At 44.3% G+C, this 13,262-nt stretch overlaps 1 protein-coding gene across 1 annotated transcript in view; it reads right to left on the bottom strand.

The window, feature by feature from the left end:
* Positions 1 to 1,192: 1,192 nt before the first annotated feature.
* The window catches only part of ANKDD1B (ankyrin repeat and death domain containing 1B), a 718,121-nt gene continuing 706,051 nt past the window's right edge, over positions 1,193 to 13,262 (bottom strand). Inside the window, exon 16 of the mRNA XM_085632291.1 lies at positions 1,193 to 3,970. Coding sequence (XP_085488417.1) covers positions 3,912 to 3,970 — 59 coding nt within the window. The 3' untranslated portion in view covers positions 1,193 to 3,911. The remainder of the gene's footprint in view (positions 3,971 to 13,262) is intronic.

Below are 13,262 nucleotides of genomic sequence, written 5' to 3' on the forward strand. Positions count from 1 at the left end.
AGACATGCGGATTTTCCTGTCTCTTGTTAGTAAACTTGAATCCTTGCTACAGAAGGTAAGTCTTTTACTTACCAACCTCTTTAGGGAGCACTACCACCTACAGGATAGGAGCTTTCTGTCTACCTGCCTCACTGTAAACCATTACGAATCATATCCAAGGCTGCCTATTAAGTGCTCTGCAATTAGGTTTGCACTACATAAATACCAGGACATAAATGCATGTGATTAGGCACAACATAAATTGGAAGATTAACTTCAAGGGCGCGATATTTGAGTCAGGAAGGGCAGTGAACAGGGTTTGCCTCTGTCAACATTTGAGATGGAGAGCGATCACTGATGAGTGGCAGGTGGGGTTCAGAGAAAAGGTTTTATCCTTTCATAGGAGACTTAGGTGAGACTAAGCAGTCCATGATTTCGTCTTTATTTGCCCTTTGAAGGAAAGGTGTGGATCGACATAGATGCCCATGGACTTGGCATTGAAAGCGAGGGAAGTTGACAAATGAATCAATTGTTTGCTTTGAAAGCAGTCATTCATTTGGGTTTGGGCCTTCCCACTGTTGGAGGAGGAATTCAGTTTCGGTTGTGGTATACCACTGACATTAAGGTACAGCTCCATATCATCCTCCTATTGATGAAGGGCCATGTCCTGCTTGATGGGTAGGGCCCTCAGAGGTTCCATGTAGAGATTGAAGATCATTGGGGTAATGACAGTACTTTAGAGCAATCCACATTACACTGGTAGCTTGAACTTTGGAAAGTTCTATCTGGACGGACGAATTTCTGTCTGGCAGCTAGAAGGGAGACAAAGTTGAAGAGCTCTGTTTGAGTAATGTCTAAGAGGATGTAAATAGAGTTAAGTAGAATATAGGAACAACTGAGTCCATGAGCACCGCAAGGTCAAGGAGGATTAGGAATCACATATCATTGATAACCTGGAGTTTCTGGGTTTCAGTGGTGATGGAACCCTAATGAATAGGCAAGGACATTCGTGCTTAAAGAAAGCAACTCCTCCAAGATAGGTCTCATTCAGTGTGGCAGGGAAGCCCAGCTCCTCCGTGATACTGTGACTGCCATCTTGGATCCCATACAGGTTTAAATCCAGACTTTTAGATAAGTAGAAATTTGTGTGCAAAACTAGTCTCCAAGGGAAGAGGCAAGCATGGAAGAAAAACAAAGACATGCTAGACGCTAATAAAAGGAACACAAAAGTAAAACATTTATTTGAATGCAAGTCAAACATTTCCAGCATCCTAAAAAAACAATGGCAGTTATAAAAAGTATGGTATATTACACTTTCCACAGAATATAGGTATCTTCAACCAGAATGGGAAATATAAGATAATGAAAAGGGGAGTGACCTTAATGTTTCTGTCATGTTTTGTTGGGTGCCTAATAAAAACGGGCAGTTGTGTGCTCTACGCTACTGCAGGGTATCTGAATTTGCCCTCTATAGTTCAATATTTTTATTTCGTTAATGGACAAACTACCAGAAGTGTTCATATTAGTAAGTTAAAAAAAGGATTGCCATTGATTTACATTTGTAATGATTGCGAAGATTGTTGCAAACTCTAGAATGCATCTGCACATGCTGTTACTTGGGGGAGCTTGTCCTATCTCCCTGCACCAGGTAGGGTCTTGAAATGTGTAACCTCAGTGCCAGGCAGCTGCAGGATGCTCTAGGCCACTCGACTGGTTTGATTGGATGACGAAATGGAGGCTAACCATCAATCAGTCCTGCTTTCCAAATCAGAGAAAGACTTCAAGGCTCCTTTGTACATTGACCATCAATTTGATGCGAGTCAGTCTGCTTTAGTGGCACTGTAACATTTTTTTAATCTATTGCGGATGTACAAGGGTGTCCTGTACGGCTTGTAGGTCAACGGATGATGTAATTCAACATTGACTGTCATCACTTGCTAAGCCCTTGAAACACATTTGTCTTTTCGCGCTTGCTCCATGGTAGCAGTTGCTCCTTCGGAGAGTAGTTCCATGCTGCCACCTATGATAGCCATTGTAGTTGATGCCCACGTCTACTCTTGTATTAACATTAACAGTGCTCTCTGCCTTCCTTTCTCAAAGGAAAGGATTCTGTACTCACCAGTTTTTTGACATTTGTGCAGTCACAGGACTTTCTTTAAGCTATTTTCGGATATAATACAGATATTTTCCCTGAAGTATTGTATCTTCCAAATACAGAAACAACTTGTGTCCTTCATAACTCAGAAATTTCCAGATGTTTTGACTATCTCCTGTAGAGAAGAATTAAGTGCTTAGGATCTATTCACGTTGCCCATCTGCAGAGCAAGATGGCCATAATGTCAGCAGAGCTACGATGCCAGATCTCCACAGCCATAGCAGAGCAATTATGGCAGGTCTCCAGAGCCAAAGCAGAGCGAGGATGTCATGTTTCCAGAACCATAGCAGAGCAAGAACCATAGCAGAGCAATTATGTTAGGTATCCAGAACCATAGCAGAGCAAGAACGTCATGTCTCCAGAACCATAGCAGAGCAAGGATGGAGAAGGATGTCATGTCTCCAGAGCCATAGCAGAGCAAGGATGGAGAAGGATGTCATGTCTCCAGAGCCATAGTAGTGCAATGATGCCTGTTCTCCGGAGCCAAAGCAGAACAAGGATGTCAGGTCTCCAGAGCCATAGCAGCACAATGATGCCAGGTCTCCAGTGCCATAGCAGAACACAAATGTCATGTCTCCAGAACCATAGCAGAGCAAGGATGTCATGTTTCCAGAGCCATAGCAGAGCAATGACGTCATGTCTCCAGAGCCATAGCAGTGCAATGATGCCGGGTCTCCAGAGCCATAGCAGAACAAGGATGTCAGGTCTCCAGAGCCATAGGAGCGCAATGATGCCAGGTCTCCAGTGCCATAGCAGAACAAGGATGTCCTGTCTCCAGAGCCATAGCAGAGCAAGGCTGTCATGTCTCCAGAGCCATAGCAGAGCAAGGATGTCATGTCTCCAAAACCATAGCAGAGCAATGATGCCAGGTCAGCAGAGCAATGATGTCAGGTCTCCAGAGCCATAGCAGAGCGAGGATGCCATGTTTCCAGAACCATACCAGAGCAAGGACGTCATGTCTCCAGAACCATAGCAGAGCAATTTTGTCAGGTATCCAGAGCCATAGCAGAGCGAGGATGCCAGGTCTTCAGAGCCATAGCAGAGCAATGATGTCATGTGTCCAGAACCATAGCAGAGCAACGACGCCAGGTCTCCAGAGCCAAAGCAGAGCGAGGATGTCATGTTTCCAGAACCATAGCAGAGCAAGGACGTCATGTCTCCAGAACCATAGCAGAGCAATTATGTCAGGTATCCAGAGCTCCCTGCCAGGCCACTGTTCTTTTGTACACTGTGCCAGCAATGGCAGGGACCAATTAAAGTGTCCGTGTTCGGGCTGCCACTCGCGCTTTCTGTATGAGGCAGCCATCTGTTAAATGCGATTGCATAACAAGTGAGTGTGCTGACATCACTACGCACGTGTAATAAATTGTCACAAGCAAGTAGGCCTGTCATTTTGTGACATCTGAACGTAACTGTAATAGGAAATGAAAACAGGACATTTTAGGGAGACTCGTCTCTCAGTTATAATAAAAGCGTGACTAATCTAGCATAAACCTCAATCAAGATAATTGTTTATCCCAAGGTGCAGTCGCACCGACAATACATTTTTTTTTAAATTTCATATTAAAACAAGATATTGTGGCTGGAGTTCGTTTGAAATGACTGCGATGGATTCTTGCCCAAAACAGACGTGACAGCCTCTTCATTTAGACGATGATATAATGTCTTCTAAAAGTGCAGGCATCATCTGCTGGAGCTCACATCTTGTCGTCTGGATCCTGAGAATAGCACAATTGCACTTCCGCTGCCGCCGTCATCCGTTTCATCTCCGGGTATGTCAAGAAACAATACACTTCTTGGAATCTGTGTCCCCGGTGCTTTCAGATCTGAAGCTTTCTGCAAGATAAAGGAAACGTGTAGGAGTATAAAACAGAAAATATATGCAAATGTCACTCGAGAAAGCATCTGTGTCATGAAGCTTGATTAATTCTGTTACTATGAATGTACAGTGGGGTTTTTCTTTGCTTCAAAAATCTATGTTGTGCAATTACTTCTTTCTTTAGCTGCATTCAACACAAACTTTAAAAACTTACACAAAGGGTCAAACTTGCTACAGAAAAATCAATGCAGATAAATCTATTGATCTCCATGCTGACAGTTAAATTGTACTGGGATAAAATGTACATTAGTCGATATGAATTGTATAGATGGACTACAATCGAATTGATTGTTTTTAAAGAAAATGAATGATTAGTCTACCACCAATGAGCCTAGGATCTGGGATTCTCGATTTTTCATTGATCTTCTAGGTATAAAGCAGTAATTCCATAAATGCTTCTTTTAACTTCATATGTGAATGTGCAACATAAAAAATGACACATCTTTAAAAGCCTTCCTTAATGTGCACTGCGGAGGAAGGCCCATCGGTGCCAGAAGACGTTTCTGTCAGTCCAAAAGATTGTTACACCAGTGCCGAGAGCTTACCAGAGACAGCAAGCACTCCGGAGTCACAGGTGTCCTTGCTCAGTCAGGCATCATGTTACGAGACGCGACGCTCAGCATGTGGTGAGGCGACCTCACCATCCAGACCCCACTGGCTTTCCCACGCTCAAGGTCACCCAGGAGGCGTTAAGTGTCAGCTAAGAAAGGCGATGGCGGAACTGCTAAATTCAGAGCTGGGCAAAGGATGTCAAACTTGGGGTTTTTTGTGTGCCAACACGACGCCATCAGTTTCAGGAAAGGGGTGTGCTCAAGCCTTATTAACTGTCAGCTCCAAGATGGTGCTCTGTCCAGGTTACTCTGAGGTTCACAAGTCAAGAAGAACTAGAATCTTTTCTTGTCTTGTCGGTTTCTGTTTGAATGATATAAAAGGAGACATTTCCTAGTGATGGATTTATCGCAACATGTTTGTTTTCTATAGAGACTTCTAAACTCATATTCTTCACTTTTTGAATAGTCACCAGGCCTCAGTCTGGATCCGGAAGCTTTTCAGCAGTAGATCTGCACTTTGGAAGGTTGCGCCCTGCGGCTCCGCAACAATGCTGTTCTGCTTCGGAAATGAAGTGCATGCAGCGCCTATATAGGTGCCACTCTCAAACGGTGATATCAGTTCCTTTCTTTCCGCACCACCAGTCGCAGATCTGGACCTTTTTCAGTGTCTCTTAGATATTTTTCTTGAACGTTATCCAGTGTATAAGGGATGTCACCCCCTAAAACGACAGTTTTTAAGCCCTGTAGGGAGTCAAAAACGAATTTCTGTCGAAGATCACCACCAGGTATACCTGTGGTGTCTGGGGAGCAGGTCCTCATGCCGGCTCCCCCTGCGACAGTTCTCCTGTTCAGCTCACCTGCAGTCCGCTACCCTCTGCTGCCTGTCTACTTGCTGCCCTCTGTGCGTCGTCTGCTCTTTTTTTTTTGCTGTTTTTCCTTCTGTGCTTGTTTTTTGTCCCCCTGTTTTGCCTTTTTCTGCAAGTTTTTCTGCCCTCTATTTGAACTTTTCTGCTCGTTTTTCTGCTGTCTGTTTTGACTTTTCTGCTTGTTTTTCTGCCCTCTGCTTTGTCTTTTCTGCTCGTTGTTTTGCCCTCTTCTACTTTGTTTTGCCTTTTTATGCTCGATTTTCTGTCTTGTTTGCTTTTTTCTGCTTATTATCTGCACTCCATTTGGCCTTTTCTGGTTGTTTTTCTACTCTTTGTTTTGCCTTTTCTACTCGCTCATTTTTCTGACCTCTGTTTTGCCTTTTCTGCTGGTTTTTCTGCCCTCTAGTTGACCTTTGTACTCGTTTTTCTACCCTCTGTTTTGACTTTTCTGCTGTTTTTCTACCTCCTGTTTTGCCTTTGCTGCTTGCTTGTATTTCTTCCTTCTTCCCGCCATTTCCTCAAGACTGGCTTTTTTCAGCAGAGACCTCTCACCCCAGCGTCCAGATACCTCCAGGGGTGTTAGTGCCTTTCTCTACAAATGCTAATTGGTGATGATGATGATGATGTGTGGGGTTGGGCCACGGCTTCAAAACCTGCAACGAATGCATGTGACAACAAACTCACCTTCGGGGACCAGATAAAAGCAGTTGCATCTGCTAGCTTCCACTTCCTTAGAATGATTAAGAAAATAATGCCATTCCTGCCAGAGGACTGTAAACGTGTAGTCATAACATCTCTCATTCTATTGAGGGTGGATGATTGCAAGAGCCGCTACCTGAATATTCAAAAGCGACATTTAAACAAACTTCAACTTTGTATCTGTTACCAAGGAAATGAAAAGGTTGCACTGGTTTCCAGTTAGACAACGGGTGTATTTTAAATCCTTGTGCAACGTCTTTAAAGCCCTTCAAGGAACACGTCCAGAATATTTAAAACATCGATTTCAATGGTATGTCCCTAAAAGAGCCCTTCGCTCACTAGGAGCTGAGAGTGTGTTAGTACCCTCCTTCAAAAAATTCAACTGGGGAGGGAGACGTTTCACCACCTGTGCCGCACGGGCTTGGAAGGAACAACCTCTATTAGGAATGCCACTGATCTAATGGCGTTTAGGAAAATATTGAAAAACTGGCTCTTCAGTGTATAGGTTCCCATGTCTACCTCTGTTCAGAGGGCAGTAGCAAGTGCCAGGACACCCTCAGGTAACCGTTGAACTTAAGAAATATAATTAACATAACATAACATGTCGATGAACCCAAAAGGCACAAGGCTGATTCCGCTTTACAGCAGTTTAAGGAGAGGAGGGCTACTTCACGCTCTTTTGGCCTTTGTGCTCCTCCTTGCCAACCACAGTAGTTCCACTGCTCTTTTGTGGCTTTGACAGTGCTACATCCTACAGCCAGCTTGTCCAGCCTCCACAAGGAACGGAGCAGTTTTGTGGTCGAGGTCAAGGTCCGCAAACCACTCAGTTCGCAGTCCCACCTGCCAAAACTCTTGAGGGTGCCCTTAAAGGAGCACAGCCACTCGTTAGGAGACAGAATTCACTGATTCTACCCAGGCTAAAAAGCCATAACTTCGGATTCTGTTTATTTTGTTAAAGGTCTATGCCTTACCCTTCCTTTCTTCCCTGCTGCACCGTCCACCGTCCCCATGGCGACTAATGGAGGACCATTTCTCCATTTTGCAGCAGGATGCAGAATGTGCAAGCCCTTTTGGCCAAAGACGCTATGAGAGGGTGCCAGCGCTAGAAGTAGGACATTGCAGTTATGTCCGCTACTTTCTGGTGCCCAAGAAGGGAGGATGTATTTGGCCTATTCTACAGGTGCGCCCTCTCAATGCCTTCTTCCAGAAAGAGAAATTCAAAATGCTCACGCTGGCCCAGGACTTGTCTGCCGTCAACCTTGAAGACTGGATGGTAGCATTGGACCTGCAGGTCACGTATTTCCATATACTCACCCTGCCAGCCCATTGGCACTACCTGAGGTTCATGGTGGGAGAGGAGCATTTTCAGGCCCCTTTGTTCACCTCTGGTCTCACAAGTCCCCCTTGCGTGTTAACAAAAGTGACTGCGGTGGTGGCAGCACATCTTCAGAGGTCAGTAGTGCCAGTCTTCCCCTACCTCGCAGGCTGACTGATGAAGGCGTGCTCACTCCAGGCAGTTGTCAACCACCTCCAGACTATGGCGAACGTTCTACCATCTATGGGGTTTAATATCAACATGTTGAAGTCCCACATGACTCCTTCTCAGATACTCCATCATAGCCATTCTGGACACAGTTTGATTTCATGCCTTTCCCTCAAACGACAGTCTAGGACATTCAGACTATAATCCTGATATTTCAGACTCTGCAGCGATTTCAGTGAGGTCGACTCTGACTCTGCTAGGAATAATGGCATCCTGCTAGTAAAGCATGCCAGGCGGCATATGCAGGCTTTGCAGTGGTATCTGAAGTCCCAGTTGGCTCAACATTAAAGGGACCTCTCCAACCATGTTCTGTTTTTGGGTGAGACTGTAAAAAATTGGCATTCCTGGTTGCTGGACCAGGATTGGTTCAGCGCAGATCCTTGCCCACCCAGAACTGACAGTGGTGACAGATGCATCACTTCTAGTTTGGGGCAGCTATCGGGGCCTAGTGGATCATGAATGGAAGTTACACCCGGAGTAATGTACGTTTTTCATGTGAATAGGAAGAACCTTGGCTCTATATATTCACCACCACCACCAGAATTTCTGTGCATGAAGATGGAGCAGCTACAGCTGAACACTTTCAACCTTCCTCCAGATGTGATTGATGTCATCTTGGCAGTCAGGCGTCTTTCGACAAAAGCTCTATACGCCTGCCCCTTGGACAAATTTTTCGTTTGGTGCGGCATATGCCAGATCGACCCCTTCTAGGCCCAGTTATCTGACATTCTCTAATTGTTTTGTCTCTTGCCCTGCAAGGCTTTGGTTTGGGCACAGTTAATGGATCTCTTTCCGCTTTCTTATGATTACCAAATCAGCCCCGTTGTTTAAGTCACGTTTTGTGATGCACTTTTTGAAAACCCTGCAACAAGTTTCCCCCTTCATAATGCTCAAATGGAACTTAATCTGGTCCAGACTTACCTGATGTGCACTCCGTTCGAGCTGCTTCAAGGCTGTCCTTTAAGGCTCCTTACTATTCAGCCTGTGTTACCCATTACCATCACCTCGCCTCGATGGTTGAGTGAACTTCAGGCTTTGTGTCAATCCTCCATACACTACCTTCTTCCCAGACAAACTGGTTCTGCAAACTAGGGCATCCTTGCTGCTGAAAGTTGTGAAATTGTTCCATGTCAATCAAACGGTTAACCTCGTTGGCATTCTATGCTCCGCCTCACCCCTCTAAGAAGGTGGAGAGACTCCATTGCTTGGACCCCAGAAGTGCACTGAGCTGCTACATAGATGGTACCAAAGACCACTTGTGTGAACAATCACCTCTTTGTGGGATTCTTTGGAGTGTAAAAGGGCATGGCAGTGCAGAAAAGAACTACCTTCTGCTGGATCTGGCTCTGTATTAAGCTCTGCTACGCACTGGCTAAAAAGCAGTCTCTGGAAGAACTGAATGCTCATTATACCAGGGCCAAAGCTGCTACCATGGCATTGGCACATGGAGTGCCTGTCCTAGACATTTACCAAGCAGCTATTGGGCGACCCTCCATGTGTTCACAAAGCACTATTGCCTGGACAGCCAGGTTTGTCAAGAGGCATTTTTCCAGCTTGGTCCTACAATACTTTCTGATTTGAGTCCATTCACAGACCCACCTCCGGATAGGTATTACTTTGGTATCCATTCAAAAAGTGAGGAATCTGTGGCTAGAAGTCTCTATCAGAAGAACAAGTTACTTTCCATAATACTCTTTCTAGTGGAGACTATCTAGGCACAGATTATTCACAAACACTCCTGTCATCCCCATTCTGTGAATGGACTCTATCCATTTATATGATTCCAAGTCGAGGAATCTTCACAGTGTCCACCAAATTGCTTTCGGGGCTCTGCATCTGGGGGCATGGGCAGTCTCGCAAGCAACTGATGTCAGCACATGGGCGTGGGGCCTATATTGGTCTGCACATCATTACCAGAGCAAAACGGTGTCAGTGCGGAGCTGCACAATCCCATCTTCCAGTGTGCAGAGGCACTGATGAAAAGCTTCTGGCTTGAGTCTGGGGAATATTTAAAAGGTGAGGAATCTGCGAATACATAGTCTCTACAAGAAACAGAATTACTGAAGGTAAGTTACTTGTTCTTTCTGTTGCGTTCTGCACCCTTTTATTCTATCTTTGTCTTTGATTTTTGCTTCTTGCTGTTGGAACTATTACTGCATTGACTTCTGAATACTCTTGCTTGGCTCTTCCTCTTTCCTGCTGTCAGCAAGAATTTGGTGCTTTCCTGATAACTTTTGATTTAATAGTCAGTCAAGAGCTAAAAATTGCCTAGGAGGTTTGCTTTTACCCTTTGTGTTTTTTTCTTCCTAACTGGGACCCTCTTAAGGAGGCATTTGATATCTTTCAGGTTGCCTTTCCTTTACGAGTCAAGAAGGGAGCTCAACAGACCTTCTCAGCATCCAATCCTTGACAGCTTGCAATACCCAAAATGACTTCTTAGGTTTGATTTAAAGTATGGATCATTCACAGGACTTAGCACAAGAGTTAAATTAAATATGTCTTGCAAATTCGATGTGAAAGCAGACCATGGAATTGCGGTCTACAGATATCCCAGTAGTCCCTTGAAGTTCTCTACAATTTTCTGGAGAGCCAATGAAATAAGGAGAATATTTACATTTTTTTTACGATGCCGTTACTTTTTGCCATGCACAGTTTAGTTAAGACCAAGTAAAGGTGTGTTACCCTATTGGTTGCCTTACTGGATCTACATTGGCCTTTGTAAATCCTTTAACAACCAATTCAGATGCTTGTTTGGAGACTTGTGATACTTTCCAGCTGTCAATTAAGAAGAAGACTTAACATCCTTACTGGAGTTTTCTGCTGGGAAAGCACTATGAGAGATTCAGCCAGGGGGGAATGGATGTACTGACGTAAGTGATTCATTTTCTTCAATTGGTAAATCCTGGGATTAAAAGAAATCATATGACTTTTTGACTGTAGTTTGAAAGAAGAAGTTGGGATCAAGGGGGTCATTTCACAACGTCCTACTTCATTTTCTGGCCTTATCGATTTAGTGCTGGTTACTGAACGCCAATTACAAGAAAGATGAAAAGAAAGATGAAAAGAAAGAAGTCCCAAGAAAGCTATTCTAATTTTCTCAGTTGTTTTCTCTTCTGGTCAGTCTGACGTTTCAATGAACCTGTTGCCTAAAGGAGAGCCTTAGTAAGTCGGGGCAGTTAATGGTGCAAGACTGAGCTGTGTCAATATTTTGGTGATGCTGAACATATGGTTCAAGCTTGTGCTAAACGGTCTCGTCCAAGAATGTTGGAAGAAGCCATTCACCTCCTGAAAAAGTGAATTAAACAAGTGCATTGGCTTCCTTATACGGAATCTTCTGTGAATGACAGTGATAATCCGTTGTTCCTTCTGGCTACTGCAAGAACTGAAGGAAGGTTTATTTTTTTATATCTCTTTATTCAATTTTTACAGAAAAAACAAACAGTATAACATACCCCCCCCCCCCCAACTGTTGAGGACATTTGAGCGAAACATACATAATTTATTACATAGGTCTACCCGAGGCCTGGCCTGGAACATGACACCAGTGCAGCAATCAGAGACAACACTGCATAGTTGGATAGGGCCCACTGTCAATGGTCATTGTTCAGATCTTGGCCATTAGGAATAGTATTCATCAGAGAATCAAGAGACTCCTGAAGTGATTCAAACCTTTTACTGGCTCACCACTGACTTTCACCCTCTTCTCCATTGCAAGTCTCATTTGGAGAGCACATGGAAGAGTTTTCTTTTGGCATTATTGCTTCTCTCAATTATGTTAGTTTTTAAATTCCTTGGTCAAAGCGCCATAATCCATATGCCAATTGGTCTTAAAATATATATTTGTTATCACAGTTTTGTGAATTATCATAGTTATGCTTCAGAAACTTCTCAGAGCTGGCTCAGTGTACAGTCTTTGACAGAAGTGGGTGAAAACTGAGGGGCAGATTTACGTTTCCTGGCGCATCCCTGCAAATCAGCAGGGATGCGCCAGGAAACTTGCGACACGCATCTCAATCCTTGCGCCACCACGGATGCGCCGCATTTAGAATGCGGCGCATCATGGCGCAAGGAAATGCAGATGCAGGTCGCATCTGCTGCCGTAAGGTTGGCGCAGTGCTGGTGTTGTGTCGCGGGCGCGACGCAACTCCAGCACTGTGACAACCCTGTCTATGTCTGACATGGTGTGTCAAGCCTTACGCCTGCTTCAAGCAGGCGCAAGGTTTTGACGCAGGGGGCTCGGAAAAGTGACTGAGTGAAATCTTGTAGATTTCACTCAGCCACTTTTCCGAGGCGTTCCTGCGCCAGAACGCTCCCCCGGCGCCAAAACGCCCACATGAGACCTGACGCAGGTTTCATGTGGTGCATGGCTTTACAACGTGACGCATCTCCCTAGATGCGGCACGTTGTAAATACCCCGCAGCATGGTGCTGGGTTTACACCGCTGCTACATCACAGAAGTGACGCAACGGCGGCACAAAAGTGGCGTAAGGGGCTTTTAAATCTGCCCCTGAGTTTTTAAATTGCTCATTAACACATCAAAATGGGTTGAGTATAAAGCTCCAGAGGGAGCCCAATTCAGCAGTTAGTTGCTGCACCAATAAAAGGATTGTTTCTGTATTTGGGAAGTTGTACATTTTGGTGATTCAAGCAAAAAAGGGTCACTGTATCTTACAGTTCCCAGGTTCTCTGAGATAGTTAAAGTTTAGACCACATAAGGTGTTTTTTTGTGACTAGCTTTGTAGGCTAGGCAACTGACCTTGAAATGTATTCTGGGCTTGAATTGTAGTTTAGGTTGCTCTCTCCAATAAGGCAAGATGTGGGTATATTTTCTGTTGGATGTGATGAGCTGGGCTGCTTTGTGGGAAGCGACTGCAGAATGCTCATGAGTCGAGCAATGCTGAAGTCGAGGCAGCCTATATCAAGATATAGTATTGCTATTTGACTGGTAAGCGAGAAAAGATGCTCTATTGTCTTGATGTTGTGTGCATAAAAATGAGCTTTGTCATAGAGATTTGGGAAGAAAGAAGTCGTCTGCATTTAGTTCAGTCAATAATAAATGGATAGATTTGCCGTTTAGTTTTAGGAGTAATTTGAAGGGTCTCCAACCCTGATTCACTATTCTTAGCTTGCAAAATGGTTGTAGTGCTTGCGCGGAATATTTCAGTGCTCCAATCAATGTACTATGCCAGCAAGAAACGGCATTCAGTGGAAATCTTTAAAAATCCATCCTTGAGACATGAACATTTTTAGATAGGGCTGAGGGTCATTCACATAATGGTGGATAGTAACTCCGGTCTCATCCATTAGACTGCTACTTGGCTTACAGTGTAAAAAAGAAAACAAATAATCACTTTAACATCGTATTGCACGCATATATTAGGAATCATATTTACAACCATTACAGAGAAGTATTCAAATTCATTGCATGGTTCAGAATCATGTCCGCACAATTTATATATCAAGCTCTTTTGACTCAGCCAATATGCACCCATTGTTCCAGCAACTCACCCTGCAGGGCACCTGGCGCCCTCATACATCTCCCATGTCATCCCTCTCCTAGAGCAATGCACGCTGTTCCCCACCTGCATTT

This window comes from Triturus cristatus, chromosome 2_1 (assembly GCF_964204655.1).
Source record: "Triturus cristatus chromosome 2_1, aTriCri1.1, whole genome shotgun sequence".
Lineage (NCBI taxonomy): Eukaryota > Metazoa > Chordata > Amphibia > Caudata > Salamandridae > Triturus > Triturus cristatus.